The following is a 21,871-nucleotide window of genomic DNA, read 5'->3' on the forward strand; positions in this document are numbered from 1 at the left end:
ATTGCTATGATAGTCCAGTCCCATATTCCTAACGATGACCTGAGTTCATCTGCCTTCCCTGTTAGGCCCCTTGCATTGAAATAAATGCAGTTTAATTTATTAGTCTTACCTTGTCCCTGTCTGCCCTCACTGTTTGACTCACTTCTCTTCTCAGCTGTATCAGTCTTAGATTGATTTCTTTCCTCACTATCTCCCTGGGTCCCACACATCCACCCCACCCCTCCACCCCCCCCCCCCCCCCCCAACCTTACTAGTTTAAATCCTCCTGAGCAGCTCTAACAAATCTCCCTGCCAGTATATTAGTCCCCTTCCAATTTAGGTGCAAACTGTCCTTCTTGTACAGGTCACTTCTACCCTAAACAAGATTCCAATGGTTCAAAAATGTGAATCCTTCTCCCATACACCAGCTCCTCAGTCATGCATTCATCTGCTCTCTCCTCCTATTCCTGCCCTCACTAGCATGTAGCATTGGGAGTAATCCAGATATTACTACTCTCGAGGACCTCCTTTTTAAATTCCTGCCTAACTCTCTGTAATGTCCCTTCAGAATCTCAACCTTTTCCCTTCCAATGTCGTTGGTTCCATTGTGGACAATGACCTCTTGCTGGCCCCTCTCCCTCATGAGAACATTCTGCACCCTCTCTGAGACATCCTTGATCCTGGCACCAGGGAAGCAACACACCATTCTGATTTTTTGCTGCTGGCCACATAAACGTCTATCTGTACCTCGGACTAGAGAGTCCCCGAACACAATTAATCACTTGGAACCTGACGTACCCCTCGTTTCATTAGAGCCAGTCTCAATACCAGAAACTTGGCTGTTCGTGCTACGTTCCCCTGAGAATCCATCACCCCTACATTTTCCAAAACATCATACTTGTTTGAAATGGGTATAGCCACAGAAGGCTCCTGCACTAGCTGCCTACCTCTCTTACCTTTCCTCAAGTTAACCCATCTATGTGACTGTATCTGAGACGTCCCCCCTTCCTATAACTGCCATCCATCACATACTGTTGCTGTTGCAAATTCCTCATTGCTTCTAACTGTCTCTCCAACCGATCTACTCAATCTGATAAGATTCGCAACCAACAGTATTTATTGTATATATAATCCGCAGTAACCCTTAAACTCTCTTTAAACTCCCACAACTGACAAGAAGCGCATATCACTCTACTAAAGGCCATTTTTGCTCCTTCACAATTTACAGACCCAGAAAATAACACCATCTTATTCCTCTACAAAACACTGCCCCAGGTTAAATTAATAGTTAGGGTTTATATTTTAAATTTAATTAAGAGCTATACCTCAAAAAACATATTATCAAGAAAGAACCCAGAGGCTGAACAGGCTGGGGCTGTTTTCCCTGGAGCATCGGAGGCTGAGGGGTGACCTTATAGAGGTTTACAAAATTATGAGGGGCATGGATAGGGTAAATAGGCAAAGTCTTTTCCCTGGGTCGGGGAGTCCAGAACTAGAGGGCATAGGTTTAGGTTGAGAGGGGAAAGATATAAAAGAGACCTAAGGGGCAACTTTTTCACGCAGAGGGTGGTACGGATATGGAATGAGCTGCCAGAGGAAGTGGTGGAGGCTGGTACAATTGCAACATTTAAGAGGCAGTTGGATGGGTATATGAATAGGAAGGGTTTGGAAGGATATGGGCCGGGTGCTGACAGGTGGGACTAGATTGGGTTGGGATATCTGGTCAGCATGGACGGGTTGGACCGAAGGGCCTGTTTCCATGCTGTACATCACTATGACTCTATAATACACTTATCTCCTTCTGTGCTGTGAAGTTCCACCCAAACAGTTTCTCCAAGATCAGTTGTGAAGCAAGCAAGCAAGTCATTAAAATCAACAGAGGATTAAAAGTCACCAATGTCCCAGCATCAGAACTAACCCTCTGTGGTTCATTCTCAATTATAATAGTTAGCATTGTAACCACATCTTGGAAGTATTTTGGTTGCTTCATATTCTCACTTGATTTTTCACCAATTCCCACAGTCTTCAGTTTTAACTTGCAATTCCAAGCAGGATGCCTGCCTGAGGGTAGCAGCATACTCCTTCAAAGGTATAGACTGGAGTCCAATGACAATGCAGTTTTGTCACCAGGTAATGTTAAGAGGGAGAGTAGGTGAAGACAAAACAAAAGCCCAAGGAAACAGAGATTTTGCCTTGTAACATTCCAGGTGAGGTGGAAAGAAAGTTTCATCCTTTCCTATCCTTGGCTTTGCCCACCATTATGTCCTTTCCTTCTTCCCAAGTACATGAATTAGCAAACGCCACACCTTTGCCTGACTGCGGGATATTGTCCTCTCAGCCCAGAACCACACACATTGCACAACTGCCCATCGGCCACTTGCTTTCAATCCTTTCTGGGTAATACATCAAGAGCGGAGAGCTGAAATACAGGAGTGAAAAATACCCACACTTCATGCTTTTGAGGTCAGTGTTGGTGGGCGGGGGTGAATTTGCAGCTCACCTCACCCCCACCTGCCTAATGCCCACTCTCAGATTAACTTAAGCCTCATATGTGCAGAAGTGTGGACTTTCTGCTGGGCATTTTGTCTTTTTTATTTATGGAGCAGTAAGCGATGCAAACATTTTTGAAATGCAAACATTTATTTTCCTAAGTGTTCCAGTTAAATTGTGGGGACATTTTAAGGTTTTGATCAGTCCCAGTTTCATGCGTTTATGAGGGGTAACAAATGTTTTATGAGAAGGGGTGAGTGACACATGACAGAAAATGGAAGTACTGCCATCTTATCTGGATCAGAAGATAATTCACAATCATTTATTTGGCCATGAAAAGACCAACTCAGTTTCACAAAGCAAAGAGGCAATGGGTGTAATAGGAAGATGTAACTCTTGGTGCTGAGTGTTGCAAGATAAAATTATCAGATTCAGTGCTAGGAATCATGATGGAGATGGTAGATTTTAGATTGTAGATAGTAGGTTATATTAACCTGTGGGATTGATAGTAGAGGGCCTGATAGTTGCTACTGGCCACAATTTGACATTCTTCCTATCATCCTCTTCCCAAAACCCCAGGTTACGAGCAAAGATGCTTCAGTCAGGCTAGATACCAGTGCTAGATGCATCTTGCACCAGTGTTCACCACTTGCAGTTCATGGCTAAGGACCAAGTTTTCACAATCCTGGATGCTTGAAAACTGGCTTAAGTTCTCAGCAATGATATCGCAAACCAGTAAATTCCCCCAAGGGAAATTCCTGTTTTTAACATAGATTTATACAATATAAAGGTAAAGCTCTGTCTCACTGAAAGATATTTAGAGCCATAGAGTCACAGAGCTGGACAGCACGGAAACAGACCCTTTGGCCCAACTTGTCCATCCTGACCAGATATCCTAAATTAATCTAGTCTCATTGGCCCATATCGCTCTAAACCTATTCATATACTCATCCAAATGCCTTTTAAATGCTGTAATTGTACCAGCCTCCACAACTTCCACTGGCAGCTCATTCCATACACGCACCACCCTCTACATGAAAAGGCTGCCCCTTAGGTCCCTCTTAAATCTTTTCCCTCTCACCCTAAACGTACGCCTTCTAGTTTTAGACTTCATTACCTTGGGAAAGAGACTTTGGCTATTCACTGTATCCATGCCCCTCATGATTTTATAGACCTCTATAATATCTCCCTGCAGCCTCCAATGCTCCAGGGAAAATTGCCCCAGACTATTTAGCCTCTCCCTATAGTCAAACCCTTCAACTCTGGCAATATCCTTGTAAACTTTTTCTGAATCCTTTTCAGTTTAACAGCATCTTTTTCATAACAGGGAGGCCAGAATTGCGTGCAAAATTCCAAAAGTGGCCCCACCAATGTCCTGTACAGCCAGGGCATGACACTCCTACACTCAATGCACTGATCGATAAAGGCCAATATTCTTTGACTCTGAAGAGAAGCTGACTGCTAACAGACAGATCGAATCAAAGAAAACATGTACATTTGACTGTCATACAGTAATTTACTAATGTCTTTCAAAATCAATGTCTTGTATGATTGATGTGATGAAATAATCTATCTCCAGAGCGACCTCAACAGGAAAACCCACAGTTAATATTCATTTCCGAAAGGAATGCTTCATTAAAATGAATGTGGGAATTGCAAAAGCAAGTAATATTTTTTTCCAGAATGTGTTTCCCTAATACTGTTTCAGTTTAGAAAGATGAATGCTTTATTGCATATTAAGTTTCTGCATAGCAAATGCATTATTTCTTGCTGCTGCAATCAAAACAGATCAGAGTGGCTGCTAAAATTTTGGATACCTGTTTTAACTGAAGCAATTGGTTGCTCGTAAACTATAGTTACACCAGCCAACGTTGACAACAGTCTCAGTGCTTCTTCCTGTATATCTGGTAGAGAATCAAATTCAGCCACATTGAAAACGAGACTGGGGTCAATTGCAATCTCTGTTAGCTCTGCTTGATCTGCATTCCTGGCTCCGAGGGCAAAAGTCATTATGGCAGAACGCTTCAGAATATCTGCCGGTTGCTTCACATCATCTTTAGATTTTGCCCCAGTAATGAGCACCACAAACTGGGGAACGCCATCTTCTTTCCTACTTCCTGCAGCTCTGGTGAAATGGTTTCGATAGATGTAGTCGAGAGCTGCGCCAGTGTTAAGTGTCCAACCACCTCTCAACCTGAGATTTTTCAGGGCAGCTTGTAAAGCAGATTGTGACGTGTGGGTATTTAAGTGAAATTCAGTCGTTGCAACATCGCTGTACTGTGCCACTGCCACTTGCACAGAATCTGGTCCAATGACAAAGTTTTCAGTTATAGTTGAGATAAATTTGCATATTTTCAGAAAGTTAGCATGTCCCACACTGGAGCTGCCATCAATCAGAAATATGATGTCCCTTTGGGGGATTTGAACTGTAAAGTAAATTTAGGTTAGTTAGAAGATCTTTTCATGCAAAAAGTAGAAAAACATTAAATTGATCACCACCATTGAAGCAGGGCTCACTATGGAGCACAATAGAGGATTTATAGTGCAAGCAAGAATTTAAGAATAAGCCCAACTCACTTCTGGAACTGCATTTGTGACTATTTACATATGTAAAGCCATTTTTTAAGAATTTTAAATTGAAAATATGCAAATATAGCCTGGTTCAAGTAAGAGATATCTTTGTTTTGTTTGGATAGAGTCAAACTCCAATGTTTGTTTGTTTCCTTGATATGCTACTGCATATGTGACTATATATATAAAAAGATAATTTTTATCAATAAAGCATATTTTTGAAATTAAAAAAACCACAGTATTCCAATTAGTGGCTGAAAAATATTGAACCGATACAGAAATATGACATTTGAAATTAATTCTGACAATGATGCATACCAAAGCATTTGAAAATTTGTATTTACAATTTATATTAAGAACAATTGTTACTGATTTAATAAATAAACCATCATAAAACACGAAGGTAGGGAATCTTCAGCACAAAACATTTTTGCAGCAGACAGCGGCGGGAGCTGGGTGGAAGTGAAGTCGGAGTGCAAAGCCGGATGTTTAAGAAGGAAATTGAAGGGAAAGTTAGAACAAGGGAAGTCAAGAAAGACAACTGTATCAATGAAGCAGAAAACTCAAAAAGGGATCATGCTGTAAGGTTGAGTGAAATAGGAGTTGATGGGAAGGGTGAGGGCAGTAACAAATTAAAAATACTATATATGAATGCACAAAGCATTAGAAATAAGATGGATGAGCTTGAGGCTTTTTTGGAAATTGGTAGATATGATATTGTGGGGATAACTGAGACATGGCTTCAAGAGGACAGGGCCTGGAAAATGAATATTCAAGGCTACACATGCTATCGTAAGGACAGACTGATGGGCAGAGGGGGTGGGGTGGCCATGTTGGTAAGGGATGATATTCAGCCCCTTGCGCGGGGGGACCTAGAATCAGGGGATGTAGAGTCAGTGTGGATAGAGCTGAGAATTTCTAAGGGTAAAAAGACCCTGTTGGGAGTTATCTAAAGGCCCCCAAACAGCAGTCTGGATGTCGGATGTAAGTTGACTCAGGAGCTGAAATTGGCCTGTCGTAAAGATGTTACTACAGTTGTTATGGGGGATTTCAATATGCAGGTAGACTGGGAGAATCAGGATGGTATTGAATCTCAAGAAAAAGACTTTGTGGAGTGCCTCCGAGATGGATTCTTAGAACAGCTGGTGCTGGAGCCTACCAGGGAGAAGGCAATTCTGGATCTGGTATTGTGCAATGAACCAGAATTGATCAGAGACCTCGAAGTGAAGGAGCCATTGGGAAGTAGTGACCATAATACAATAAGCTTCAATCTGCAATTTGAGAGGGAGAGGGTACAATCGGAAGTGACGATATTTCTGTTGAATAAAGGGAACTATGGAGTTATGAGGGAGGAGCTGGCCAAAGTTCATTGGTGCAATACCTTAGCAGGGATGACATGGAGGAACAATGGCAAATATTTCTGGGTATAATGCAGAAGATGCAGGATCAGTTCATTCCAAAAAGGACGAAAGATCCTATGAGGAGACAGGGGTGACTGTGGCTGATGAGGGAAGTTAAGAAACATATAAAGTTAAAAGAGAAAAGGTATAACATAGCAAAGATAAGTGGGAAAACGGAGGACTGGGAAGCTTTTAAAGAGCAACAGAGGATTACTGAGAAGGAAATACGCAGAGGAAAAATAATACATGGCTTTGAAAAGGTGGATGCTAGAAAATTGTTTCTGTTAGGCGAGGAGACTAGGACCCGTGGACACAGCCTTAGAATTAGAGGAGGTCATTTCAGAACGGAAATGCGGAGACATTTCTTCAGCCAGAGAGTGGTGGGCCTGTGGAATTCATTGCCACGGAGTGCAGTGGAAGCCGGGACGCTAAATGTCTTCAAGGCCGAGATTGATAGGTTCTTGTTGTCTAGAGGAATTAAGGGCTACGGGGAGAACGCTGGCAAGTGGAGCTGAAATGCGCATCAGCCATGATTGAATGGCGGAGTGGACTCGATGGGCCGAATGGCCTTACTTCCACTCCTATGTCTTATGGTCTTATGGTCTTATGGAAAAATGAGGTACGAAGGTAAACTGGCAAAAAATATAAAGGAGGACAGTAAAAGTTTTTTTAGGTATGTGAAAGGCAAAAAAATGGTTAAGACTAAAATTGGGCCCTTGAAGACAGAAACAGGGGAATATGTTATGGGGAACAAAGAAATGGCAGAAGAATTGAATTGGTACTTCAGATCTGCGTTCACTGGGGAAGACACAAGCAATCTCCATGAGGTAACAGTGGCTGAAGGACCTGAACTTAAGGGAATTTATATTTGCCAGGAATTGGTGTTGGAGAGACTGTTAGTTCTGAAGGTTAATAAGTCTCCGGGGCCTGATGGTCTACATCCCAGGGTACTGAAGGAGGTGGCTCGAGAAATCGTGATGCGTTGGTGATTATTTTCCAGAGTTTGATAGATTCGGGATCAGTTCCTGCGGATTGGAGGGTGGCTAATGTTGTACCACTTTTTAAGAAAAGTGGGAGAGAGAAAGCAGGAAATTATAGACCAGTTAGTCTGACTTCAGTGGTGGGAAAGATGCTGGAATCTATTATAAAGGTTAAAATTACGACACATCTGGATAGTAGTAACAGGATAGGTCAGAATCAGCATGGATGTATGAAGGGGAAATCATGCTTGACTAATCTTCTGGAATTTTTTGAGGATGTAACTCTGAAGATGGATGAGGGAGATCCAGTAGATGTAGTGTACCTAGACTTTCAGAAAGCTGTTGATAAAGTTCCTCATAGGAGGTTAGTGAGCAAAATTAGGGCGCATGGTATTGGGGGCAAAGTACTAACTTGGATTGAAAGTTGGTTGGCTGACAGGAAACAAAGAGTAGTGATAAATGGCTCCATTTCAGAATGGCAGGCAGTGACCAGTGGGGTACCGCAGGGATCAGTGCTGGGACTGCAGCTTTTTACAATATATATTAATGATATAGAAGATGGTATTAGTAATAACATTAGCAAATTTGCTGATGATACTAAGCTGGGTGGCAGGGTGAAATGTGAGGAGGATGTTTGGAGATTACAGGGTGACCTGGACAGGTTAGGTGAGTGGTCAGATGCATGGCAGATGCAGTTTAATGTGGATAATTGTATGGTTATCCACTTTGGTGGCAAGAACAGGAAGGCAGATTATTACCTAAATGGAATCAATTTAGGTAAAGGGGCAGTACAAAGAGATCTTGGTGTTTTTGTACACCAGTCAATGAAGGTAAGCATGCAGGTACAGCAGGTAGTGAAGAAGGCAAATAGCATGTTGGCCTTCATAACAAGAGGGATTGAGTATAGAAGCAAAGAGGTTCTTCTGCAGTTGTACGGGGCCCTGGTGAGACCACTCCTGGAGTATTGTGTGCAGTTCTGATCTCCAAATTTGAGGAAAGACATTCTGGCTATTGAGGGAGTGCAGCGTAGGTTCACGAGGTCAATCCCTGGAATGGCGGGACTACCTTACGCTGAAAGACTGGAGCAACTGGGCTTGTATACCCTTGAGTTTAGAAGACTGAGAGGGGATCTGATTGAGATATATAAGATTATTAAAGGATTGGACACTCTGGAGGCAGGAAACATGTTTCCGCTGATGGGTGAGTGCCAAACCAGAGGACACAGCTTAAAAATATGTGAGGCCATTTAGGACAGAGATGAGGAGAAACGTCTTCACCGAGAGAGTGGTGGCTGTGTGGAATGCTCTGCCCCAGAGGGCAGTGGAGGCCCAGTCTCTGGATTCAATTCAGAAAGAGTTGGATAGAGCTCTCAAGGATAGTGGAATCAAGGGTTATGGAGATAAGGCAGGAACAGGATACTGATTAAGGATGATCAGCCAAGATCATATTGAATGGTGGTGCAGGCTCGAAGGGCAGAATGGCCAACTCCTGCACCTATTGTCTATTGTCTATTGTCTAAACAGGTTTAACAAAAAACAACCATCACAAGATTATAAACAGACCAGAAGCAATGTCTAAGTACATTAATACTTCTATCTCTGTTAATTAAATTAGGAAATGTGATAGTAATTCAATGGAACTTCACATTTGAGGCATTGGTGGAGCTGGTGGTCAGTGAACAGGATAATCAGGCTGATTCTAGGAGGCATAATTGTTGAGAGCTATAGATTAGAGAGCAGGTCTCTTACTAATCTGCCCCTACATTGGACTGAGTAAAATTTTCTTTTGGTAGAAATTTTGCAGAAAAATGGAAAGCATTAATACAAAGGGAAAAACAAACTTTGGAACTTATGGATTCAAGGTGTAGTCAGGTTGAGATATGGAAAGCTGGGAGGTAGAATGGGTGACAGCAAGGTCAGGGTGATATAGCAGGGTAGGGGTAAGTTAGGTTTGACTATACCTTGAGTCAGACACTTTATTGGTGGGTCCCACAGAATGGGGATATTTTTGGAAAGTTGAAACAACTTGAGCAATGTCCTCAAAGTCAATAGTTTGACTTTTCCAAACTGAGTCAGAATTCTCAGTCCTGACTGGGATCAGAGTAAAAGTTGCTGACTTACCTTGGGAGAGGTTTCCTGGGCATACCTCCAACCCAAGAGTGTTTCCAGTTAATCCGTGAATGAAGCATCAGAAAGTATCATGAAGTATCATAATCAATGTACGATCCTACATCCTTAATGTTTAAGGTCCAAAGCCACTTGGAGAATTACTAAGAGAAGTTGAGTTAGCGAGGGAGTAGTAGGATAGATGGATGTGTAAGGAGATATGGTGGTAAGTGGATGGGATGGTAGAGTGTCAGAAAGGTGAGCTAGTTGGATGCCAATGGATGAGGGAGTAGGGTTTCTGAAGGGTGAGGGAGTATGATGACAGATGGGCAAGTGTTCTCGGTGGTTGGGACTTACAGTTATCAGATGGGTGGAGGTACAAGTTCTCGATGGGTGGTGGAGGTGCAGATATGAGGTGAGTGGTGGGGAGTGGGCAGTGGGGAATGTACCAGGAGAGTGGAGCCAACAGGTGCCATTTTTGTGAGAGTTCAGATACTAATGGTTAACGATTAAGGTGGTAAATTGGGCCAGTCGATGTTCAACTCTAATTTAGAGTTGATGGTATTAATGGAGGCTTCCAGACAGCAGCTTATTGCCCACAGGAAGTTTAAACTTACCAGGCAATACCAATGGAGTAAGCTGAATTTGTACTTCAGCATCATTGAAATGCACAATTCCTGTCTATAATACAGGAACAACTCTTTTCCCATCGGAAGATCTGGGCCACTATATTAGGACATCTGCAGGATCCAAAGAGTGGAAGATCTAGATTATTCATTGACTTTATTTCTCTCTCACACTTATGTTGTCTGGTCTCTGGACCACCTCTATTGGTATTCATATAAAGTACTCATCGATTCTGACGTCCTTCTAACCGCCAAGAAATGTGTTAGGGTGAGGGGAATATATTTTTTTTATAAATGTGGTTTTAGAATTTCTTGGCAACTCACTGAAAAACAAATGCCCAAATCTGGTCGATTGACAATGCCACACTCAAAGCCCTGAGTTGGCAAGACCAAATTTTCTAATCACTCAGGTATGTATTATTTTCAAAGTCAACACCACTTCAAAGTGAAATTATATAGAGCTAAGTTAAATTAGATTTGAAATTGTATTCCATAGCAGACTTGAGATGATGGAAGCTGTTCAATGAGGGAAAATGTCATCAATTTTGCCAAATGTCATTTCTTTGATTGTTAAATTCAATGTAAAAACTTTGGAAACTACGCACCTTCAACCTGAGGTTCTTCCACCTGCATAATCAATTGTTTGCTGGCCACTAACGAAAACAGTGACTTTAGCTGCTGTTGTGTGCTAGCCATTTGGCGGAGATCAGGGATGAGCATAGAAAATGAAGGGTCAGTCGCTATCTGTTTGGCTTCGGCTGCATCAGCATCTCTAACCCCAAGAACAAATGTAAAGGTGCCACGCTTTTTTATTGAAAACACCCCTCGTCTGACATCATCACTGGACTGTCTTGAAGTGAGGAGGACCATTACCTGAGGAACCTCCTCCTCAGCCCTACACCCAGCCGTCGGAGTAAAATGATTGTCAACCAGAAACTGAAGGGCCATTCCAGTGTTGGCTTCATTTCCACCTTTCTGTCGAAGGTTTTTAACAGCATTGAGGACTTCTGATTTTGTTGTATATGTGTTTAAATAGAACACGGTACTGGGCGTCTTACTGTATTGCACCATGCCAACTTGGATAGCATCAGGGCCAATATTGAGATCTTCAATGAAATTTGCAATGAAAGAACGTATGAATTGGAATTCACCACTTCCCAAATTCCTTGATCCATCAATTAGGAAAACTAGGTCAGCTGCTTCTTGCACTTGAAAGATAAATGTAAAAGATGAACATGTTAAAACAGATAATGCAGAACAATGCGTTATAAAGGAAAATAATGTGCATTTAATATAACATATTTCCAATCCTTAGGGTTTCTGCATTATAAAAATATACTGTACCTTGACAGTGTTATCACAATGGTAATGTAGGGAAAGGCAGCATTTTCCTTTGAGGAACATTGCATCTTGCAAATCACGTATGCTGCTGCTACTGTGTGGATAGAACGGATGTTTAAATTGGGGGATGGGCTGCTGATCAGGCATCAGCAATCCACCCACTTCCAGGTCAGAAACCACCAACTACCAACCAACATAAAATACATCCCAATTGTAAGGTCAAGAATTTAAAGTTCAAAGATATGACATGGTCATTAGTGTGCCACCATGGTTCACATTAGTGGCATACAGCTAGCAAATATTGACAACGTGCAGATTAAACTTCCGATATCTAGATATAGGATAATGTAAATATGCATTAAAAACAGTCCTAAACCTGGCGGGAGATGTTGTTAAAATGTCTGGTGCTGATATATAAATAGGTTAGTCTACATCATGAGAGATACTTGATCAGCTAAACCCCAGAATTGCTGGGAGATGGTTCTATCTTGAAGCTTGTTGTAAATATTACATAGTTAGAAGACAATGTTCAATAAAACTGATAACCAAGCTTCGTCCAGTCTGTATGAGCTCATATCCCAGAAGTAGCTGGATAACAAGCACAAGTGATGACAACAAACTAGAGAATAAGTTCAAAATTGGTACTTCAAGGTTAGAAATATCTGTAGTACTCTCAGTGCTAGCAAGAATTAAAAATAGAATGCTAGGGAGGACTAATGAGTACATTAAGACATTATGCACACTGGAGAGCTTCAGATTTTGGGGAGATTAGAGTCAGTTCAATGACAGGAGGCATCTATTGAAAAATTACAAGTTGCATCTCAGCAGAAGTGGGACTAATGTCCACATGGGGAAGTGTGTGCATGGTGAAGATTTAAACCAAATTGCCGCAGGTCTGCACAGCAGTGTTCAGAAGTAGAAAAGAGGTTGGAGATGGATAGATGATTAAGGTATTCTATAGTTCATAGAAGGAAGCAAAAACATATTCGGTAAAAGCAAATGTATAGGGATATGCAAAATGCAGAGACAGGTTCAGAACACCGGATGGAAAGGCCAAGTGTAGCATGAATAAGACCGTGTGCTGCAATCACAAATGACCATGCGAAATATAATATGGTGGCAATGACAGAATTTCTCTAAAAATGGTTAGGATTGACCATAAGAAGTAAAAACTGAAGGAGGCCGTTTGGCCCCATGAGCCTGCTCTGCTAGTTCTGAGGTTAGCCATTGATGCCCCAGACTTGGCATCTATCATCTGCGTGGTGGTGGAAATGGCACTGGGCTGTTATTCACACCTGTGTGTATTGCAGGTGCAGCCACCCAAAGAAATCAGCAGCTGCCTCTAAACAGGGCCGGTTTTGGTGACCAAGTGTATACGATGTGAAGTGTGCAGACTAGAAGTGGTAACAGTGGGCTTCAATTTTGCGAATAGCAAAGTGGTCTCCTTTCATTTAGATAGCCAGGATTCCCCTTTGAAGAACTGAGGTCCTGGGACACCTTTGGAAGAGGTAAGTTGGCCATTGGAATTGTTAAAAGTAGGCATGAATGTGCATAATGAGGTACATAAAATCACTAACTGTCAAGCTCATTGGAACTATCAACAATCATACCAAAATCAATTCTCAGATACATCACAAGGATCTGTCAAAGGGAACTAACAAAAGTGTCCTTCTTTTTAAATTTTAATCTCAGTCACAGAGCACTGAAGCCCAACTTCTCCCCAACCTGATTCCATAACATTCCATCGTATTCATTCCAGTGTCACCAAGGGAAGTCCTGCATGCTGGAATTATTATCATAGTCATACATTAATTATGGTACGATTATTAGCTTTATAACCCATCCAATGTTCTCTGTTGACCAAGCATTTCTACTTTTGCCAGCCTTGTGGACAGTGACTTCCAAGTTACAAAAGATTTGAGAAGTCCTGGCTGTTTACCTTAGAGGAGGAAAAGTTGAGAGGACGTTGAAAGGAGTTTTCAAAATCATAGGAGATTTGAACAAAAGAAATAAGGTGGAACAATGCTCAGGTGAAAGGGTCAAGAATGAAAGGGCACAGATTTACAATAACTGGCAAAAGAAACAAAAGCGACACAAAACAAAAACACGTTTAGTGAGTAGTTAGGATCTGGAAATTGTTGCCTGGGAGTATGGTAGAGGCATTCAACTGAAACATTCAGAATGCATTTAGACTCTTACTTAAAAAGGGAAAATGTGTAGGGTTACTGGTAGAAAGCAAGGGAACAGTACAAGATGAGTTGTTCAACCAAGGACTACAGCAAACACAATGGGCCAAATGGCTTCCTTCTGCACTTTAATTCTATGATCTATTGAAGCATTTTATCTACTTAGCATACATCAGATAGTCTGTAATGCTGTGAAGTTGGTAGAATTTCCATGTGACTACTTGGAACTTCTTCGCTCACTTCTACTTAACTATTAACCTAACTTGGACACTTTTCATGAAGTGAAGAGATCCTCTACTTTCTTGTTCTTCATGTGCTCTGTAGACAATCAAGGTCAATATTGTTTCCACCCCACCGAACAGACTTTTTCAAATTATGTTTTCAATTTGTTTCATGCAAGCAAATATTCATTTACAAGTAAAATCAGGGTTTGGCCAGAAAGAAGTAACGAGATGCATAGTATTTCTAGTTGATTCTAACATGCTGCTTCAAGCATCTGTTATCACTCATGAAAATGCAGCATTCAGTTACTTGAGATGTTCTGACAGGTCCAAATGCCATTAGGCTTTAGACATTGAAAATAGGATTAGCAGTGTTGGCTTGTCAAAATGGAAAGCTTTGGTCATAATACTCTGATAATTATGATGAATTTGGAAGTGATTTCTGAGAATTATCATTTGTAAACTGAACTTTCCCTGTGGAACTCATGATAATACAGAGGATATAGTGCGGAAAACAGGGGCTAGGATGATAAGCAGTGAATCCTTTCATTTCAGAATTCTGACTTTATTTTTTAATACATTTCTCAGCTATAATATGAAATTAGTCTGAAACTTTTCATGACGCTGTACACAATGTACTTCCACAACTGAATGTGCCTAGTGATAATATATTTTTCGTGGATAGATTACAACAAAAACAATAAAAATAGAATGTACCCTGAAGGAAAAATAATTCATGTTTGGGAAATGACACTGATCTAATCAGGATCTGGAAATGTTTGTAAGATTTCATTAACATTGGGAAATAAAATGAATACATCTGTTTTTTTAATTATTTTTTGATTATTTTAGAATATTGTGGATTGTCACAACTGCTCTGGTGTAATTTTTCACAGCTGTCAAAATGTGAGCAGAGTTTTCTGATCAGTTTATTGGGTGCGGATTAAACTGAAGCATATTCAGTTAGATTGGAACTCTTATAAAACAATAAATAATTTCTCAGCTTTGGAGTTATAGAGCAATAACCAGGCAGGGGATAGCCTCAAGGAAATGTTGTATAATTGTAATTGAAAATTGCAAATAAAAATCAAAAGAAACATTTTGAGCTGGAAAAGGACTATCTTCAGTGGTAGGAGAGGGAATCTAGCTGGGGTAGAATGGAAAATAAAGACTGATTCCAAAATCTGTATCAGCACAAGGAGCAGGTACTTCACTTACAGACTTGGGGCATTATAAAAACAGCAAAAATAAGGGAAACAAGGCCATGGCACTTTAGATTGACGATAGATTTAGAGGATAGGATGATGTATGATGAATGTCAAATCAGTTCTTCTTAAACGTAAACTTTCTATAGCTCCAATCAGCTATGGGGAACTGATAGAATATTGGAGAGTAGCAAATGTGGCACCTTTATTCAAGAATAGATATGAGAACATTGTTATTAACAATGGGACAACCAGTTTAACACAAGGGCAGGTAAGGTTTCAGAAACAAAAATGAACACAAAAATCAATATGCATTTAGAGGTTTAAGCTAGTTACAAAGAGCTAGCTGGGATTTGTAACAGTCAGATAGTGCTTGACTGGAGTCATAGAGTCATAGAGATTTACAGTACGGAAATAGACCCTTTGGTCCAACTTGCCCATGCCACCCAGATATTGTGAACTGATCTAGTCCCATTTGCCAGCATTAGGCCCATATCTCTCTAAACACTTCCTATTCATGTACCCATCCAGATGTCTTTTCAATGTTGTAATTGTACCAGCCTCCACCACCTCCTCATTCCATACATGCATCACCCTCTGAATGAAAAGGTTGCCCCTCAGATCCCTTTTAAATCTTTCCCTCTCACCTTAAACCTACACCCTCTAGTTTTGAACTCCTCCACGCTGGGGAAAATACCTTGATTATTCACCCTATTCATGCCCCTCATACTTTTATAAACCTCTATAAGGTCCCCCTTTCATGTTGCGGTTGTACACGACTTTGATTAGGCCACTTTTGGAATACTATGTTCAATTCTGCTCTTCCTGAATTTGGAATGATGTTGTGAAACCTGAAAGGGTTCGGAAAAGATTTACAAGGACGTTGCCAAGGTTGGAGGGTTTGAACTACAGGGAGAGGCTGAATAGGCTGGGGCTGTTTTCCCTCTAGTGTCAGAGGTTGATTAATTGATCTCTTTTCATTAAACAACAGAGAGGGTTGATGAAGAGACTGCTGTGTTTCTTTTGTCTGTCTTCCAAGGATTTCCATAGTTTCTTTTACTTATGCAGCATGAGGTCAGAAAAATGTACCATTACCTGCAGTTCTTTTCTGTTATTAGTTATGGGCTTCTTTCTTCTTAAGAAGGAAGCAATTCCAAAAAGTGTGAAGACAGCACTGATAACAGTGACTGTGCTAATCCAAATGCTGCTGAATCCAGACAGGTTGCAGCTGCCCACAGACAGTTTGCAAACAAGCCTGGTAGCTGGTGACCCTACGATACACACCCGAATTTAAGTTGGAATGGGACAACGGAATATCTTCCTGGGACACTGAGAAGCATTGTGGAAGTATTGAAGCATACCCTAGACATGGAGGTGCCTTGCATCTTATTTGGAAGCGGCTACGTGCACCCAGCACCTCCAGGGATGGACACTTAAGGAGCACCGTGCCGTCAATGTGACAACACCTGGTTGGGGATCGAACCTGATTGATCCATTAGAAGATACTCAAGGCCCTCCCAAAAAGGTACAAAGACTTTGGAGTATAAGAATCGCTGCAACACCACCCTTCAGAACGGTAACTCAAATGCAGTAACTGGAGAGAGGTAACTAGAGAATAACCACCAAACGAGAAGACTAACCTGAGAATCTCAGTGGAAGACCAGACAACATCGCTACGTGGAGCCTGGCCAAGTTTTAGTGCAGTTGTATAAGATCATCCAAAGTTAAATTAAAGCATATGATAGTTTATAGTGTTTATCTTAGTATATTTTATTGTTTTAACATTAATTGTGTCAAATAAATGAGTATTATTGTGTGTCTTTATTAAGAGTCAACTCACAAATCTTTTGCTGAATGTAAGAAGTTAAGCACGGTATGTGGCAGGCACTACATTTCAGGTTGATAGTCTGACTCTTCAAGCTGCTACAAGTTAGTAAGATACTGCCCTCTTCCCCCAGAGCAAGCTCTTGCTGGAAAATCTAACCATTTGCAACCACCATGAATATGTTAATGAATGTGTGGAACCAAAATGGGATGTAGCTCGAGTTTGATGTCATCAGCAGGAAGATAGAGTGCCATGCACACTTGAGGAAATAAAAATGCTGAGGAGGATGCTCCTGTCTAACTCCTTTGCACAGTCTCCTGACTGTGCTGTTGCAGATCTTTCACATAGCTGTCAGCTTTGGTTTTGGAATCCACTTTTGTACTGGTCAAATATCCATTGCTTGTTTTATGCTAAATTGCTTTGATAAAGCAGCAGAAAATAATCAAAAGATAAATGGTGAAACCATCACCGTATTCCTGATGCAAGATCTTTCCATGCAAACATCCCACCCTTAGCCCGGGTGGGTGGCACGGTGGCACAGTGGTTAGCACTGCTGCCTCACAGCACCAGAGACCTGGGGTCAATTCCTGACTCAGGCGACTGACTGTGTGGAGTTTGCACATTCTCCCCATGTCTGCATGGGTTTCCTCCGGGTGCTCTGGTTTCCTCACACAGTCCAAAGATGTACAGGTCAGGTGAATTGGCCATGCTAAATTGCCTGTAGTAATAGGTAAAGGGGTAAATGTAGGGGAATGGGTGGGTTGCGCTTCAGTGGATCGGTGTGGACTTGTTGGGCCGAAGGGCCTGTTTCCACACTGTAAGTAATCTAATCTAATCTAGTATTTAGCTATTTATCTTTTCTCATTCACCAGATATATCTAATAATATGAGTGCAGGACCTCAATGGCTACTGACTCCAAGATAACCAAGTGACGGATGGAGATACAGAGCCTGGATCAGGCACAGCACAATATCTATTATCAAGATTGGAAGACACAGAGAGAAGGGCTGGTGTTAGGCTTTGCTACAGCTACCAATCCACAGCTCAGTAAGAACTTCCCCCATCTTGAAAGTAAGTTGTTTGGGTCCTTCTGTCTCCTTTTAGACCTCTGCCTTTCCAAGGAATTGTAGCAAGTGAGTTCTCTGAGTGTGACAGGAATGCACTACCCAATCAACTTAATGATCATCAGTCCAGAAACAAAAAAGTATGCAGAGAAATTTAAGGACCAACAAGGTAAAACTGCATAAATTATATAGCCTGGCATTTAAATGTGATTAAAGTTTTTGAACATAGTAAGGGAAAGAGATAGAGTAGATGCAGATATTTGATTCATAGAGTCATACAGCATAGAAACATGTTCTTTGGATTCATTAACTGTGTCTACTTTGGAAAAGGAAACAGTCAGGGAAAGTCAGAACTTTTGTTATTTGCAGTGAATCGGTTATTACTGAAAACAGACTTGTAAGAGTTTTCACAATTGTCAAGGAATCACTCATTATTAAAGTTATTTTATTTCAAAAATCTCTTTTATAAAAACTAATAAAATATAATTCATACAAAAACAAGTGTTTTTTTTCACTTACCCAATGAGGCAGGGAAGTTAGTCACGAGGTGCTTTCATTGTGAGGAAAGTTATAGGTCATGGAATAAAAGAGTCAGTAGCAACGTGGATATAAAATTGGCTGAGTGATAGGAAACAGAGAGTAATTGTCAAAAAAAATTTTTTGGGCTAGAGGCAGATTAGTAATGGAGCTCCCCAGAGGACAGTATTAGGGCTCTTGCTTTTCCTGATGTATATTAATGATCTAGATCTGGGTGTGCAGGGTGCAGTTTCAAAGTTTGCAAATGGTACAAAATTTGGAAGAATAATAAACTGAGAAAGGGACAATGCGGAATTCCAGAAGGACAGAGACAGATTGGTGGAGAGGGCAGATAGGTAATAGATGACTTTCAAAGCAGAGAAGTGTGAGGTGATACGTTTTGGTTGGAAGAACATTGAAAGGTAATATAAAATAGGGGGTACAATACCAAAGGGGGCTCAGGAGCAGAAGGGCACGAATATATTTTTGCATGGATCATGAAAGTGTCAGGATATGTCAAAGAGCAACAAGTAAAACATTGGCTGTATTATAAAGCGAGGAGATGATGTTAAACATGTATAAGGTATTTGTAAGACTCGGCTTGAGTATTATATTCTGGATGCCACTTTAAGGGCATGAACGTATTGGAGAGAGTGAAGGAGTGATTTACAAGAATGGTTCCAGGAGTGAGGAACTTCAGTTTTGAGGATAGACTGAAGAACATGTGACCTTTCTACTTAGAGAGTAGAAGGCTAAGAGTGGTTCTGATAGAGATGTTCAAAATCATGAGCAGGCTGAACAGATTGGATAGGTTACAAAAACTCCTGCTTGTAACAGGAACAAGAACAAAAGGGCATAAATTTAAAGTGATCTGAAAAAGGAGTAACAATGAAGTGAGGAAAAACCTTTTCATTCAGTGAATAGTCAGGGTATGGGATATGTTACCTAGAAACATAGTGGAGGCAGGTTCAATTTGAAACATTCAAGAGAGCATTGGGTGATTATTTGGATAAAAATAAACTGCAATGACATGGAGAAAAAGCAGAAGACAGACATTAGGTATTAATGCTCATTTAACAATCCGGTGCAAGTACAATAGCCACTGAGCTAACACTTCAGTGCTTCTGTAAAATTCCTAATTAATAAGAAATACTTGTGTATGTGACCAGATGCCCTTTGAACTGGATGCAGTCCTACTGAAAGGAAGTTAAGATATGAAACAGCCAGGTGTCTGGACATAATGAAGACAGGCATAAAGAAGCTGCTACTGTAAAGAATAAAGAAAAGCTACAACAGAGGAGGAACAGAGAAGGTGCAGTCACAAGGAGCTGGGTCTGTGTGTAATACAGTTAAATAGGAGAGAGAGCTGAAAACATGGTTAGAGCACAGACTGTGATTTTGACAATTTAGTTTTGCCACAGCTAATCAGATAATTTAACAGTAGCATGTCTGGGTCTCCCTTAGCACAAAACGGGAGTGCTAGTCCTGAATTTTGTTCAAATATGGAATGATACTGAAACTTGGTTCCTTATGATGGAGCAAAGTGGATTAACCAATAGACACACAACCATTTCAATCACCAATGTACAGGTATTGACAGCTATGATTTACATTCTTGTTCCTGCTTAATTTATTGAATATGTTAATCATTAACAGTTGCCAATAAACTCCTGAACTGTTTCACTCAGATTTACTTTATGTCTTCATCTATGAACAGCAGATAATGGCTCAACTTTAAGTTTCATTTCAGTGACTCCTTACCCTTTTTTGTTTCAGTCCCAAAGTATGAGAGGACAAGACCAAATATGGCCAGCAGGAACACTGACTGGTGCATTTTCATTGACGTTACCATGCACTTTGGTGTAGGACCTGGAACAGGCATGGAACAGTGTTAACAAAACATTGCCATTTTTGTCAAGAAGCAATCACTTTAATAATCTTGTCATAACTGATTATGATAGAATCACACAAACAAAAGGCAATAGTCACTAACAGCTCAAAAAGGAATTCTGAACGCATTTCTTCTCTTGGGGAAGGGATGCTGATGTGGAAATCATTGTCACATTGAGTGGGTACAGCAGATAGTATTCATGAATTTATGGGCTGGCTTTACACATTCATAAGGGAAGAAAGTACAGAGGGATACGGAGATGGGAATGGGAATATATAAGTAGAATTGGAGGGTATTTGTGCAAAGTATAAACATAAACAGAGCCAAGTTGTGTTTCATTCACTTAACTGAAACCCTCCCCAAATCTTGCAGGGCTCCATTTTTTTTCAGTACAGACCCTAATACAGTCAACTAAGAATACTTCCAAGTTTGGCAATGCTGGTATTTGCCTGGTAGGCTTTCAGATTTCAGAGACTGAGCACTATATCACCAACACCTTGTTCCATCTTCTACTGGATCCCTGACCACATGCCTACCACAAACAGACCTCAGCTTGGGAAAGTAAGTACGCATAATGAGACTTGGCAGTGAACCTAGACTTCGCGAAAGGTTTTTTTTGTTGAAACAGGTGCTCAAAACCGAAAACACCACTTGACTGAACTCCAGAGGTGAGATGAAAGTGAAAATCCTTGATATCAAGGTCACATTTGATCAAGCGTGGAATCAAGGGGCCTTAGCAAAAGTAGAGTCAATGGGAATCTGGGAGAAAACAGTCCACTGATTGGAGTCATATTTAACTCTGAGGAATGTCAGTTATCTCAGCTCCAGGACATCCCGGCATGAGATAACTCATTCAGGCATGTTATTATTCGTCTCTGGAACAGTAGACTTAATTTGACTTGAACTTTCTCACCCAGTGGCAGGGATGCTACCACTGTGCCATAAGAGCCCAGTTCTTCAGGGTAAAGTCTTTAGCTCAGTTCCTCAAGGTAATGTCTTTAGCCCAGTTCTTCAGGGTAATGTCTTTAGCCCAGTTCCTCAGGGTAATGTCTTTAGCTCAGTTCCTCAGGGTAATGTCTCTAGCCCATCCATATTCAGTTGCTTCATCAATGACCTTCTTTCCATCATAAGGTCAGAAGTGGGGATGTTCACTGATTGCACAATGTTCAGCACCATTCATGATTCCTAGGATACTGAAGCAGAAAGACTTGGAGAATATCCAGGTTTGGGCTGACATATGGCAAGGAATACTCACACCACAAAAGTTCCAGCTACTGACCATTTCCAATGAGAGAGAATTAAGCCATCACCCTTAACACTCAATGACATTTCTATCACTGAATCATCTACAATCAACTTCTGAGTGCCACTATTGACAAGAAATTGAACTGAACTAACCACATAAATACTGGGACAAGAAGAACAGGCAAAGGGTAGGAATTCTGCAGAAATAACTTACATCCTGATTCC

At 40.9% G+C, this 21,871-nt stretch overlaps 1 protein-coding gene across 1 annotated transcript in view; it reads right to left on the reverse strand.

Annotated features, from left to right (window-relative positions):
- Positions 1-21,871, reverse strand: part of LOC140481979 (collagen alpha-3(VI) chain-like) — a 62,406-nt gene that overhangs the window by 24,760 nt on the left and 15,775 nt on the right. The window contains exons 2-4 of the mRNA XM_072578761.1: positions 20,272-20,379; positions 10,757-11,359; positions 4,287-4,895 (exon numbers count right to left, since the gene is read on the reverse strand). Coding sequence (XP_072434862.1) covers positions 4,287-4,895; positions 10,757-11,359; positions 20,272-20,362 — 1,303 coding nt within the window. The 5' untranslated portion in view covers positions 20,363-20,379. The remainder of the gene's footprint in view (positions 1-4,286; positions 4,896-10,756; positions 11,360-20,271; positions 20,380-21,871) is intronic.

This window comes from Chiloscyllium punctatum, chromosome 10 (assembly GCF_047496795.1).
Source record: "Chiloscyllium punctatum isolate Juve2018m chromosome 10, sChiPun1.3, whole genome shotgun sequence".
NCBI classification, from domain to species: domain Eukaryota; kingdom Metazoa; phylum Chordata; class Chondrichthyes; order Orectolobiformes; family Hemiscylliidae; genus Chiloscyllium; species Chiloscyllium punctatum.